This window comes from Phragmites australis, chromosome 1 (genome assembly GCF_958298935.1).
Source record: "Phragmites australis chromosome 1, lpPhrAust1.1, whole genome shotgun sequence".
NCBI classification, from domain to species: Eukaryota; Viridiplantae; Streptophyta; class Magnoliopsida; order Poales; family Poaceae; genus Phragmites; species Phragmites australis.
Window position 1 is genome coordinate 37,570,925 of NC_084921.1, and position 14,639 is coordinate 37,585,563.

A 14,639-nucleotide genomic window follows, 5' to 3' on the forward strand; every position below is an offset into this window, starting at 1 on the left:
GAACGAAAAGGTCAAGGAAACGTAGCACACGACACGATTGCATTGCATTTCAAGTTGGTAGCACGGGCTTGCGTCAAATAAAGAAGTGGCAGAAGGAAGTGGCAAAAAGATAAAATAGACCGGACTGCCAATTAGGTATAACCCGACACATTTTCCCGTGGATCCAACGCTCAGCCGTTTCCCATAGGCCTCACAAGGTGTTAACCGCTAGATGAATGACACTTGTTATCGTCCATCCAACATGCGAGTAGATTTTATTTGCTATGGTTTCAAACAGATGTGTAATTTTGAATATACATATATATGTGTGTGTGTGTTCAGTTCGTTGCGCTCTCCAGCTATTTCTCGCCCGAATAATAAATATATAAATTCGATGGTTCTGTGCTCTCCAGCTATTTCTTGGCCCAAACGAGATCTGTTCGGCCCACACTGGCCGGCCTTCTTAACTTGTAATAGAGCATAAGGTCCAGCTCCATCGAATTCACCGGCGACGGAACAAACTCGGATCGATCTAGCACTGATACACCATCGCGCAACGAACTGAACATATATAGTTTTTTTTTTTTGTTTTTTTAGGACAAACTGAACATACAGTTAGATAACTCTAATAAACTGGAGCTCCTGCACCGTCACTTCCTCAGTTCCTCTCACCCTAGCTTCATCTACCGAAACCAAAGTACTAGCGCAAATTATCAACAAGCATCAGCAAAAAAATTATCTTCCAGGCAGCCCTCCACTATCTCCTCCGATCCCTCCCATTGTCAGTCTCAATGCTGACGTTCGGGCAGTATTTGCCGTCTGATAAGCAACACCATTAGCCCATTACCAAACCTAGCAACTTGTCCTTCGACCGCAGCAACGGCCTGTGAGAGTGCAGCTTTCCCGGGATGACATTATGCTATACCCGAGAAGCAACATCCTATGCGCATATACAGGTTCTCTACATAACTTTTGGATTGCATCAGATCATCCAACATATTTCAAGCTACAAACAAACACATACTAATATTTGCATATGGTCGAGCGGTCGCCGACGCCCAAAACATAGGAAAATAGTAAAATGATAACCCACAGGGAAACGCAAAAATCTAACAGTGCAACATGTTATTTGCAACAAAAGCGTTCCTAATTTGACAGAAATTAGGACAGGAACACACAGTACAGAAAGATAAGCAACTCACTGGTTCAACAAAACGACAATAGCTTAAGCACGACATGTAGAAACATCTATTAAGCAGCACTTGAGAGTGGAAAGATAGCTGCGGTAACCTTTATTCAAGGTGCAAAGAGACCTCTTTAGCCTTCTGCCTTCACACAGCAGCAGCCTCAGCGGTCTTCTCAGCATCTCCATCTGCGGCAGCAGCTGTCCCAGTAGCCTCCGCCTCTGCAGCAGCATCCATTTCCTGCGCGGTAGCATCAACATCCTCTGCAAATGGGCGCACTTGCTCCTCCTCAGGGAGAGGTTCCTCAACATAGTCATTCTCAAATGCGTCATTCGGCACTTCATAAAGTCGCACCTGCGGCTTCACTGGGTCCTTCACAAGCACATACTTGCCCTCTCCAAGCTTCATGCAGACATCCACAATCGACTTCACAATTCCCCACATATTTGCTGTGTTCAGATTAATCTGTGCAGCAAAATCCCTTGGCTTGTACCCAATCACACTGAGTATGGAATGGTTGTAGTGATCACGGGGGTGCAGTCGTGACACGTAACCCAACTTCATCATGTCTGCACCGGCAAGCAATGCCTGGGCAGTCCAGCGAGCAAGTTTGTTGGCATTGTTCTTGAGCTCGGTAGCAAGCACAGCACCCCGCTGGGTCTCGACCTTCTTCCTCCAGTCAACACCAGTAACCTTGGGATCAAATTCATTAAGTGCGTTGAGTGTAAGGAACTGGCGCTCACCACGAGGATCAACATTCACGGCGTGAACCTCACAACGAGCAACCAAGCTGGTCTCATCATCAAACTTCCAGCGGCGGTAACGGTAAGCAACAGAAGCAGCCTCCTCCCCCTCAGTGGCAAACGGGTTAGGCTCATCAAAAGTGACCTTCTCACCATTACGGAGCAGCACTTGCTGGGAGAAGTTCTGATTGATGTAGGTCGCCTCCACCGCGAGCGAGTGTGCAGAGTTGATATCTTCCTTGGCTTCAGGGAGTGGATCCTGGGCGGTTTCATTGACGGTGAGCAGATCAAGCTGAGAGCCGTCGCGCTTGTCAAAGAACAACTTATTGCCAACGCGCTGAATGACAATGTCCCAGGACTGGATGCTGCGAGGAGCACACATGAGCGCGGCGAGGATGGTGTCAGTGGCGAAGACCGTGGCCGTGTCATTCTCGGCAAGACGGCGGATGACGGGATCGTCCGTGGTGGTGACCTTGAAGAAGTTGCGTGACTTGAAGCGCTCGAGGCGGCGCTCCGCTCTGGGGGTGACGCGGTCGTAGGCGCGGTCGTAGAACTCGACGGCGCCGCAGACGAGGAGATCTTCGGGCTGGTCAGCGACGGCGAAGGAGAGCTTGGAGAAGGAGGAGAAGGGGATCTGTTCCTTCACCGACCACTCGGGCTGGATGTCCACGGACGGCTTGGCGGACGAGGAGGAGGGGCCGCCGCGGTTGAAGTTGAATTGGTGGTGCGTGCGGCGATTCTGCTGCCAGTGGCGGTCGCGGCGGGCGCGCTCCTTCTCGGCCTCGCGGCGGCGCGCCTCGACCTCCTCGTCGCGGCGCTGCGGGAGCTGGGGCCGCTGCTGGAAGCGCCACCTGGGGCCGAACCGCGGGTGTCGCGGCGGAGGCTTGCCGTCGACGAGGCGGAAGGAGGCGTCGTCCGCGGATGCGAGCCCGGCGGAGTCCTCGAGCCCCGCGAAGTCGAAGACGGTGTCGCGGGCGGCGGCGAACGCCGCGGGGCCCGGGGGGTTGCGGGTCCAGTCGGCGATGCGGCCCAGCTTGTCGGAGCGGGAGAAGGGGGCGAAGGGGACGGACGCCGAGCCCCCGCCGAGGGAGGGCGGCGCGGCGTCGGCGGCGGGCGGCCCCCACCCGTCGGGATTGTAGGGGACGAAGCCCACTTCGAAGCCCATCGTAGTCCGGCGGCGGCGAGCTGGGGTGGCTCAGGCTTCGTTAGGGTTTGGTTAGATCGGGTCGGGGATAGGGAAATGCTAGGCGGCGGCGGCGCGAGGGTTCAGGACAGAACTAGGGTACGGTGTGCGAGCAATGCTGAACTACGAGGGCCCACACGCCAGTGTCCGTGGTCTAGATGCCATGTACTTTGCCGATCGAAAGCCACAAATGCCAGACACGGACACACGGTGAAATATCACATGCATGTCGCTGACTTGAAATGTTATACCCGGAAAATTCATAATAACATGATTTTTTGTAAACATGCAATGTAAGAAATAAAGAAAAAAAGTTTGTTATCTCCCAACGACACTTAGACGACTCACGGTTATGTACTCACTAGACCCACGCAACCGACGACAAGACGACGAGAAGAAAGAAGATACACATCAACGAAAAAATAATGATAAAGTCATAGTATTAAAGTGTCATTGCCAAATTAAATCCCAGAAGTCGCACAGCTTGTAGAGACTGATATAAACTCTTATTTGAACCCATCTAGCAATTTGCAGACACTCATATGGTGTCCCTTAACCACATGGAATCACCGCCACAAGTTGAGTTATCTAGCCACCGATTACGGAAGCAAAGCTGAATACTGAAGAGAATAGAGAAAGTCATGCATAGAAAATTAGAAACATAGCGAAGAGAAGACTACATAGTTCGTAGTCTCGAACCATATTACGGCCTAACTTTTGCAGGCTTGCCGTGAGCATCACCACTTATCAACAACCGAACAACAACATGAACCGGACCGTTGCAGAATACAGACTTACATCAAGGTGACATTACAAAGATGTAGTAAAGTCTTTATCATAGTAATCTCCATTCAAAGGGAGTTAACTTGAGGTTTCGATTTGCTTACACATGCAGTATTGCATGGCCACCGTCAAATGTTCATTACTAGTAGTTTCAGGAATCAGAAAGACTGAACAACGGAGCGAATGTTCGTTCCTAGCTGTTTCAGGTATCTGAAAGACTAAACAACTGAATGTAGTAGGTACTAGAGATACCAAGTCTGACTGCAGTTCAAGCTGCAGTCTGCAGAACAGAGCTCAACCTCACGAGTGTTATAGGCCGCATCCACGCTTCTTATCACCAAGGGAAAAAGTATAGCTTGAGGGCAGCAAACGGCATTATTTTTTCATATGAAACTATAGAAGGCATGGAGCTGCTCGATGTGCTTATTGCCTGTTCTTGTCCTCGATGGAATCTCCGGTCTGGTTCAAATCGTCAGCTGATATGTGACGATATCGTACCTTGCTTGGTCTTGTTTGCCTTCTGTTTTTGTTTTGTTTTGTGCTGGTGGTCTGGTGGTTGTGAACATCTAACTTGCTTTCAATAGAAGCAGAGATCGTTTCTCCGTTCAAGAAAAAAAAAAAATCGTCAGCAGGGAATTTCAGACTCTCTACAAAGCAGAAACAATGCTCCTGTGACCAATGGCTACCCCCAAAAACAGATCAACGCTGCTATAGCTCCCCCCGAAATCTGAAGAGCTAAATGATAGTAACTAAATACTTTCTCCTCAGCAGACAAGCCAATATATGCACTAGTGACGCAGGATAACCAAAGAGCTAGGATGTACTGTATGTTGCCTCAAAACTTTTAGCAAACCATTTCATACATAACAAATGCCCGCCTCAGTAGATTAATCACAATCAACTGACTGCGGTAGCAAAACTGCAAAGCAGTTATGATAGGATCTTGCATTACAGTGTTCTCTAACTTCTGTTCCCAAAAAAAATTTGAAAAGGTTTTGTTACTTTTGGTGTATTCTCTGCAGACTGCTGTTTTTCAGGTAGCTCCTGTACTTTGCCTACAAGCCTTGCAACAAGCCAACAAGAAGCAAGGCCTCGCAACTTGGGCTGGATCAGAACGCCAGCATCAGGGTGATAACTGTCATGCAGACGATGCACAGGGTGGCAATTATCGCTTCACGGTCAAAGGCCTTCCTGAAGCCTCCCAAGCCGGTGAAATGCTGAAACGCGAGATAGGCCGCTATTGCCGAGGACAATATTGCACCACCTTGAGACCCTCTGTCCAAAGATAACACAAGCTATGTTAAAAAATAATTAGTTTATAAAACAATGCAGTTGAATTGGTATGTACAAGCTATAGTTTATCCATTACAATAATTTCGTTTTTTAAAAAACAAAGAGTTAATCCATTACAAGAATTGTGGTGGGCCGACGGCTAATCTGATAGGGTTTAATTCTTACATGTATCTCGGTCTCCTTCCTCTCTCTTTTCCAGGATTCTAGTCGGGTCTGTTGAGTCTTAGGCTGTTAGAGTTCAGTCAGAGTCAGTTTGTTTTACCGTGTCTTCAGTTAGCACAAGCGCGGCACGATAGGGCTTATGGGATGGCATAAGTCGTGGAGATCATGGTGGGTATATCAGCCTCAATGGCCAGTACTTCGTTTGTCTATTTAAAGGAATAAAGAACACAAGAAAACACTGTCTGATATTACTGTAGTGCTTATTGACGGCAATAGGCTGTAAACTTCAGAGTTCAGGAGCGAGCGAATTCTTGAGTGTTGAGAGATTGAGTGAATTCGGTGAGTTGATTCCCGACAATTGGCATCAGAGCCTGGTTTGAGCTCCTGGCGTCATGTCCATTCGTTTAGACTCATCCTCGACTTCGCCAGCACGTTCGCAGTCCCCTCTGCAGCTCGGCCGTCAGAACTTCAGAGCTGGGTCGTGAGGGAAACCTCAGGGACGGTCGTGTACCCAATGCTTACAAGCACCAATTACCAGGAACGATCCCTGGTAATGCAGGTGAACCTTCAAGCCCAAGGGTTGTGGGAGGTGGTCGAGGCCGACGCCGACGACTACAGGGAGGACCGGTTGGCTCTGTTAGCGATCCTCCGCGCGGTGCCACAGGAGATGCTGCCGGCCCTGGCGGTCAAGAACACGGCGAAGGATGCTTGGGAGGCAGTGAAGACAATGCGCATGGGAGTGCAATGCGTGCGGGAAGCAAACACGTAGAAACTACGACAAGAATTCGGCGTGATTGCGTTCAAGCAGGGGGAATGCGTTGACGTCTTCTCCATGCGCATCACTGGGCTGGCCAACAACTTGCGCGAAATTCCTGCAGGTGGTCCCAGATTGACTGTCACAACTGGCAATTTCCATTGAGACGCTGTTGCACTTGGACACGCTCTCGGTGGAAGAGGTCACTAGGCGACTAAGGGCTGTTGAGGAACGTTATCAACTCGGGAACGACGGCGACAAGAGTGACCGGCTGCTCCTAACCGAAGAAGAATGGCTCGCGCATATGAAACGACGCGACCAAAGTGCTGATCACGGAGGCTCAAGCGGTGGCGGGCGTGGCAAGTGGCGTGCCAAAGGGTGCAAAAGATCTAGTGGGGCTCGAGACGCTGGAGCTGGAGCAAGAAGGGCTGCTCCCATCGACAAGCGCAGGAGCTACGGCAAATTGGGCCACTGGGCCAGAGAATGCCGCAGCAAGGCTCGGAACCGTTAGCAGGCACACACGACGCAAGCCGAGGAGGAGGAGGTACACTCTTTGCTAATGGCTTCGGCTTGCTTTGATCGGTCTACTACAGGAAGTGAGCCGAGGATGGTTGAACCTGTGCATCTGGACGAGGCAAGGGTCTACAACCAGTTGGGACCGGATGAAGATCGTGGCCATAGCCGGTGGGTGTTGGACAGCGGCGCCACAAATCACATGACTGGAGCCTGTCATGCATTCGCTGAACTGGACACCGGTGTCTATGGCACTGTGCGGTTCAGTGGTGGGTCGATCGTCAACATCCAAGGAGGGGGGGGGGGGGGGGGGTGATGTTGTTCACCTGCAAGAACGGTGAACATCGTGTACTCTTGGGAGTCTACTACATCCCTCTGCTGACGGCAAACATCGTGAGCCTTGGGCAGCTCGATGAGATCGGGTGCCAAGTGGTGATTGAAGATGGTGTTCTACGAATCCGATACAGACGCCATCGTCTTCTTGCCAAGGTGAAAAGATCCCCCTCCAGATTATACATCTTGCCTTTGAACATAGCGCAACATTCAGGACGCATGGTTGTACGGAGGTTGCTTAAGCATGACGGCGAATTGACTCAGTCCTTAAGCGGCCAGGACATGTATCTTCTGGCAATGAATACCACAGAGATAACTCAAGCCCCCAGGAGCATCCTCGTCTAGAGTACTACTCCACCTGCCCCCGCCAAAACAGTTTTCACCCATTTTTACACATCACCCTCTGCACCCAACATGACATCAATGATTTCACAACCATCACAGAATTTAAAACCATAAAAGATTCATGGTATATGAGTTATCATTGATAACAGTAAATCTTATCTCCGAGGAGAGGTGTTTTAAAAGCGACGTATCCGAGGAGATGTATTCAATTCTAAGCATGCTAGATATCAAGATATCGTCTGTTATTAATATAGATAACAACAGGTAATCGTAGGGTGATATATATTTTGGATGATAACACTTATAGTATGGCAAGTGTTAATAGGATTAACTACTACAGGCAGTTTTAAGGAAAACGCGAAACATAGCACATGAGATAGTAAGTCATGTTTTAGTTGATCATGTAGATTACTTGAAAACATAGGTTCAATATGATCAAGGAGATCGGACATGCCTTCTCCAAAGTTTTTTTCAAGGTCTTGGTTGTAGTCAGGATTCTCCTCGCTCCTGACGCTTCCTGTGCAGCACTCGTAGAATTCTGGCAGTTCTGCATTTGTGACTACGATCATCAACAGGCTATACTAGGGAAGAATCAAATAACACCAAATGGAAAGCTAAATGAGCCATAATGGATATCACACTGTGATGGATATATAGATCTCGAAGTTAGATGAATTTTGACGAAAGAATCACCGAAATCGGAGCCAGAACGGAGAAGTTATGACTATTGAAAGATTCAATCTAAACTTAAATCGGAAAAATACGAAATTGCACTATTTATTGGTGGGACCCACGGGTGGGAACCATTTAAAAGTAATTGGGGCCTACATAAACAGTAACTGGTGGGGCCCACACGAACAATACTCGGTTGGGCTGAAATGGGCTCGGATTGGGCCTGGTTTGGGCTTGGATGGGCCGATCTTGGGATTCACAATGCTTGGCCCGCTCGGGTTGGGCCAAATGTTTTAGCCAGCTGTGAAGCTGGGCTGGCCCATTGGGGCGCAACCTTTGGGTGGTTGGGTCGGCCTGGCAGGCCAGTGGCGCGCGGGCCGGGCATGGCTTGCTCGGCTGGGCTGCACGACGGCGAAAGGGGGAGGGAAGAACGGCCGGTGGCGAGCAATTCGGCGGAGTCACACTGGTGAGCTAGCCAGAGTTCCACGACAGGAAGCTCACGCTAGTGACCTAGGCGCTACGGGGAACTCGGCTAGGGCATATCGATGGCGGTCCGTGGCCGGAGTGGCACCTGACAGCGGCTGGAATAGACGGTGGTGGCGCAAGAAAATTGTGCAACACCCCCCCCCCCGCACCATCGTGGTCAATCTGCACGAAAAAATGGGCCTAGAGCTCCCTGGACGCGACGGCCGAACCACACATAGAGGCATAAGGCACACCAGCGGCGAGTAACGGCATGACGACGGAGCAAAACACGGCTGCACGCGGCTACGTGTGAGAAGGAAGCACGGGGACAGCTACATGCTAACTAGGAGGGTTTGTGAGGGGACTGGGATGCTCACCGAGAGCAAGAACGACAAGATGCTGGCCGGCGACCGGTGGAGCGACGGTGTAGTAGCAGCGGAGTGGCTCGACGTCCAGCGCGGGCGGCCTCCCGTCAGGCTTCTGGTCGACAGAGAGTGGCACAAGGACGGTGGTGGCTTCCTGGTATTCCTCGGCAGCACGCGGGTGGCTGATCGGTGATGGTGAGCTGCCGTGGTGAGTAATGGCGGTGGTGGCGGAGCTCTGGTGGCGGCGAGATGGAAAAATAGGGAAATAGGGAAAGGACTGCCCTATTTATAGAGGTGAAGGGGGCTACAGAGAGGTGATGGGCGCGTCGCGCTGTCCCTGAGGAACAGGATGGCGGCCGGCGAGGATATTTCCCATGGCATGATGGCACTATGCCGGCCACGCGTGCGGACCACGGAAGTTGTGGGCGGTAGACGCTTAGGCTGCGCGCGGGAGAGAGTAGAGAGAGAGAGAGAGAGAGAGAGAGAGAGAGAGAGAGAACGCGGCAAGTGGCCAGGCATTCAATGCGGCAGCCGGATATTTCCCAGGAGGAGGCGACTGTCGTGGTGGTGAGTGGCGCGACGTCGCGCTGGAGGAGAGGGAGATGGAGGCACGGGCGGGTGACCATGGGATGAGCGGCATGTGTACGGTCGAGCTCGTGCGCGGGCGAGCATCCTGAAGGGGCGCGCTTGCTGGGCCGAGTGTGGGATGAGGAAGGGGGAAGAGAGTTGGGCTGGCTGGGCCGCGCAAGAGAGAAGGAGCGGAGAAATCGGCCCGAGAAGAGAAAGAAATTAGGCCCGGGGTGAAAAAGAGAAAAGGAAAAGGAAAATGTTTTTGGAATAAATTTAAATGAGGGATTTGAATTGGGATTTGACTTTGTATTATGATCAATTCAATTTGGAATATTTGCTGTGATTTGGACTTGGATATTGATTTTTGAAAGAAGAATTGAATTCAAGGGATTTGAATTCAATTTGATTTGAGCTGAATGAAAACTAAGAGTAGATTCGAATTTGAAAGACATTCAATTTCTAATCTCCACACAAGAACCATAACATCAATAAACCAATTGCATATGCACCAACTCAACGCAGGGACCATTTTGGAAATAATTCTAGTGCATTTCGGAGTACTTAGCCAATTTAATACATATGAATGTATACATAATGGTATATATATTCATATAATTCGTATACTTATTTCCTTGATTTTATTTGGTTTAATTGATCATAATTTTTTTTTAATTTGGAGTGAAATTTGCAATTAATTGATATGCTAAAACTCAAGATGTTATAGATGATGGCCTGGGTGCTTGCGCTTGATTAGCGGGTCCGTCGACCATGGTGGCGGGGAGAAGAGCGGCAGAGAGGTGGTGTCGCTCGGCAAGGACACCTAGCGCCGGGCAGTGGAGCAACCGCAGGAGGTGAGGTGATTGGAAGAAGGGCGAACGCCGGTGCGGAAGGAGATGGGCAGCGGTCTTAGGATCATTGCCTCACTGATACAATGAAAGTATGAAATGATTCACACAAAGAATTTCCGTTGATCATACATGATGTACATAAATAGCCAACCGGCTATGCATGGTCAAGGCTACGGCTAATGCTACAATCAAGGCCAATCAAAGCTAATGAAAGCTAGTTAAAGCTAATAAAGGAGATATTATTCTAGCAATAATATAATGGCTGAAAATATGCTAACATATGTCTTCACAAAAGCTTTGGGGCGCATCAGATTTCAAGATCAACGCAAGAAGATAGGAGTCACAGAGCTAAAGTGAAGAAATGCAAGAATTAAGGGGGAGACTGATAGGGTTTGATTCTTACATGTATATCGGTCTCCTTCCTCTCTCTTTTCCAGGATTCTAGTTGGGTATATTGAGTCTTAGGCTGTTAGAGTTCAGTCAGAGTCAGTTTGTTTTACCGAGTCTTCAGTTAGCACATGCGTGGCATGATCAGTCTTATGGGATGGCATAAGTCGTGGAGATCATGGCGGGTATATCGGCCTCAATGGCCAGAACTTCGTTTGTCTATTTAAAGGAATAAAGATCACAAGAAAACGCTGCAATGTTTTGGGTGCAGCACCAAAAATTTCAGAGTCTGAATCCATGAAATTACTGTAGCACTTATAGCCGGCAACAGGCCGTAAACTTCAGAGTTCAGGAGCGAGCGAATTCTTGAGTGTTGAGCGATTGAGTGAATTCGGTGAGTTGATTCCCGACATAATCAGTGAAACAGGTGACGTTATACAGAAAAACACAGATGTAAAGGACATAGTTCTACGCATTACATGATAAGTTCTTCACTTCTTCTAAAATGGGCAGATCGATTCGTACCTCAAGTTCAGAAATTGGTAAGGAGCGATTATAACAAGCAGCATTGTTGATAAAAGAAGCTCCACTTCACCTGTAATATATTAAGGTTTTTGCATTTATTTATTTCCAGAAAGAAGTCGAATTTAGGCTAGTTGATTCTAAATACTGGAGAGACGCTGAAGAAACCAAATGGCAATATCAGAAGAAAAATTGCTTATCAAATTTCCTGTAACTAAGTAAATCACTTTACCCGGAGAAAGCAGATTAATAGGCACAATTGGCACCAGCTTTCTTGTTACTCTACCTGGAATGAAGTATAACAAACGCACAAGAAGACCGAGAAAAGCAATCCGCTGACCGTAATCACCCCTAACAATGGATGAATGGATGGTGATATCAGAAATTAAGTATACCAGAATAGTGTGTAAAATGGTAAAGGTGAAATGCAGCAAGAACATGACGCTAGTACTGGCACCTTACTTGATCCATGAGATGGCGCTAGAAGGTGCTTGTAAAGCAATCAAAGGCACAAGGAAAGATTTGTGTATGGTTGTTCCAGTAGCAAGCATCAATGTACTGCAGAGAACAATTGAAGCTTCGTATTAGAACTGGAACAACTGGTTTCCAAAAAAAATGTTAAAACTGGAATAGTTAAGTGGTATAGCACATCAAGAACATGAAAAACGAGGAAGATTACAATCAATTTGATGACCTACTTCCTTTCACAGAGAATGTCGACCTGCCTCTCATTGATGATACTAAGGAACCTACCTACGAACACGGCGATCATACAAAGCTATAATCATTAAATGAAAGTAGCTTTGATGTAATAATTAATTCAGGATTGATTGTAATTTGTATCAATGACATGCATTAAGTAAGAATTTACTTTATTTTGTATTAAGTAAAAAGTTTACAACTATCATTTATGCTTTAATACGGGGGACCGGGAGTACGGCGAGTTGCTCACTCACGCGGTGGCCGTGACGGAGCTCCACTGCAACGTCTCGGTGCAGAGGTGCGCCGACGCGCAGCACACGGACACGATTGCCAGGCGCCAGCACCGCCACCGCTGGGTCCGGCCAGACGACGGCCTCATGCGCAGAGAGGCGCATCTCCTCAACTGGACACCCATCGATCGGGAAAAGGGCACAAGCACTCAGGCAGGCACGATCACAGATGCCCTTTTCTTTTTCATGACCGATGGGCAACAAACTTCCTGGCGGCACGAACTATGCACCGTCCGACAGGCGAAACTACAGCACGACGACGGGTGGCTTTGCCGCCGCCCAATAGGTGTGTCGATTTTGCCGCCGACTCGTAAACGAAAATATAGTGCACGGCCGGCAGGTAACGACCCGCGCGTGGTACCTGACCTAAGCACGAGCGGCCGTTCTACCGGCGACGGTGTTCATGGCATTGATTTGTACAATAAAATTTGTTTTTTTCTCATTATATATATCATATTTTCTATGAATTTTTCTAAGTTAGATTGTAGTATCCTCTACACTAATTTTTTTTCAGATCTTTTATAATTATTTTGATAATGTTTCGAATAACATGTCACATTTCCAATAGACAATAGTAACTTATTTTTACAATTTTTTAACAAACAACTACTTTTATATTTTTTATTTTCAAAATATAAATGCCCACGATACTCACCGATCCATCAGTGGCTGCATGGGCGAGGGGCGCGCGGCCTGGGCTTATTCACTAGTCTTCTCTCAAAAACCATAAAGAAAAAAAGACATGCGGTCGTAGACTTGTACTCAGCTGTTTGTTCAAGGTCAATCATGCATGCAATGTATATCCTTGTAAAATTTAAACCAAGTAGCTACTGGCTAGTACTAAGCTACTACTGAAGTTCTAGACCAAGTGGCACATACAAAATTCTACTCTCACCGACCAAGAGGCATAGATCGATCATATGACACAGCGACATCCGCGGGGAAGCTGAAAAATTCCCCCGGCACATGCAGAGATCTCATCTGCCTCACCGACTCTAAACTAGCTCTATACCGATGGAGCAGATGGCCAAACCATGCACCCGGCCTAACCATATCGTGGTGAGCTTCCCCATCCCCTGTAAATCCTAGAGCGTACGTCTGTTTTTCTTCTGCGTGTCGCCAGCCTGTGTCTCCACAGCAACCAAGCCGCCGCCGCCTCTGTGAACCACCACCGGCCACCTTCCGACCGGGCTCATCGGCCATGGGTCACGCCGTCGCGCCCGCATGTCTGCGCTGGTCCGATTGGTGCCCTCGGCTGGGTTGATGGCCGCCGCTCACCACTGGCGAGGCACTGGCCGAGCCGATCAGCCTAGCGTGGTGCCGTGCGGCAATGGCCTCAGGCCAGTTTTGGCCCAAGTCAAGCATCAGGCCCGTGTTTCATCTCTCGGGCTAGAGGGCCGCCGGTGTAAAAATGATTTAGGCCCATTTAATAATCCGGTTAATTCAAAAGTCACGAAATAGATTTGTTGTTCGATTGATAAATCGGCTGAAACATTGTTTAATGTGTAGAAAAATAAATAGAGCTCCAAAAATCATGAGACTAATTTTGTTAGCTTTGTTTTTCATACTCTACATTTTAAAAATACTGGGAGCTATGAAATATGTATTGGAATTGGTTTAATTAATGAAGATAGGTTTAAGCTTTGTTAATTCATAATTAAACGTTGGTAGCTCCAAAATTGATGAGGACAATTTTGTTAATCTTATTTTAATATGCCTTGTGCAGTAAAAATAATCACCTACATGTTAGATATGATTAAGTTTCTATTTAAGGTGAAGCTTTGTTTTAAGCTTAGTCACTCAGAAAATATTTAAATGCTTAACATTAATCCAAGTTAAGGAAATCGTTAATGCTTTAAACTCTTGTCAGGAAACATTGCATCTTCACTGTTGACACACATTGTGGAACATCCGTCATTGCACGTCTTTCATGCTCATCATTGCATGCGTTATTCATTAGTGAACGAAGATCCGGAGCGTGACGTGAGCGCGATCGAGAACAACGCCAACCTTCCGTATTTCTGTGAGTTCTGTGCGGGAAGTATCGGGCAAACCCCAAAGCAGCAAGGCGAGCATCTAAGCATATTGTACCCTTTGTTCAAATAAAATGGAGTCTAAATTGATAAATTATGCTTTATGTATGTTTGCATATATTGAGTCCAGTGTCGGGCTGATATGGGTAGAACATATGTTGATGCATTATCTCTGCCTTGACTTATTGATAAATCCGTATCCTTGTAGCCTTGATGGTATAGTTGGTGTCTAGCTTCAAGGTTTATTCGAAATGCTTAGCAATGCTTAGGTCTTCGGTAGAAGTCAAGCGACGGTGCTGTCGTTGTTCGCGAGCCTAGGGCTTAATCATTGTTCACAGATACAAAGATGAGGTTGAGATGGATGGTTGAGATGTGAGATTAAGGTGAGATGTGGGCGGTGTTAGGGGTATCTTCTGCCTAGAAGGAATCCTCTAGGTAGTTCGGAAGAGGAGCCCGAATGCCATAGGCCGCTTGTATCGTTTAAGGTCGTCCATCGGTACAGTTGGCTTTAGC

General features: G+C 47.9%; 2 protein-coding genes across 2 annotated transcripts; both read right to left on the reverse strand.

The window, feature by feature from the left end:
* Window positions 1–1,083: 1,083 nt before the first annotated feature.
* On the reverse strand, window positions 1,084–3,234 carry LOC133917645 (eukaryotic translation initiation factor 3 subunit D-like). The gene has a single exon (XM_062361527.1). The coding sequence runs from the start codon at window positions 3,069–3,071 to the stop codon at window positions 1,311–1,313; it is 1,761 nt and encodes a 586-aa protein (XP_062217511.1). The 5' UTR covers window positions 3,072–3,234; the 3' UTR covers window positions 1,084–1,310.
* A 1,745-nt stretch (window positions 3,235–4,979) lies between these two features.
* Window positions 4,980–12,231, reverse strand: LOC133917656 (cold-regulated 413 inner membrane protein 1, chloroplastic-like). The gene is made up of 5 exons (XM_062361538.1): window positions 12,058–12,231; window positions 11,564–11,659; window positions 11,388–11,452; window positions 11,105–11,174; window positions 4,980–5,147 (listed from the first exon to the last, which is right to left on the reverse strand). Exons 1-5 carry the CDS (start codon window positions 12,216–12,218, stop codon window positions 4,982–4,984), a joined length of 558 nt encoding a protein of 185 aa, XP_062217522.1. The 5' UTR covers window positions 12,219–12,231; the 3' UTR covers window positions 4,980–4,981.
* Window positions 12,232–14,639: the final 2,408 nt, after the last annotated feature.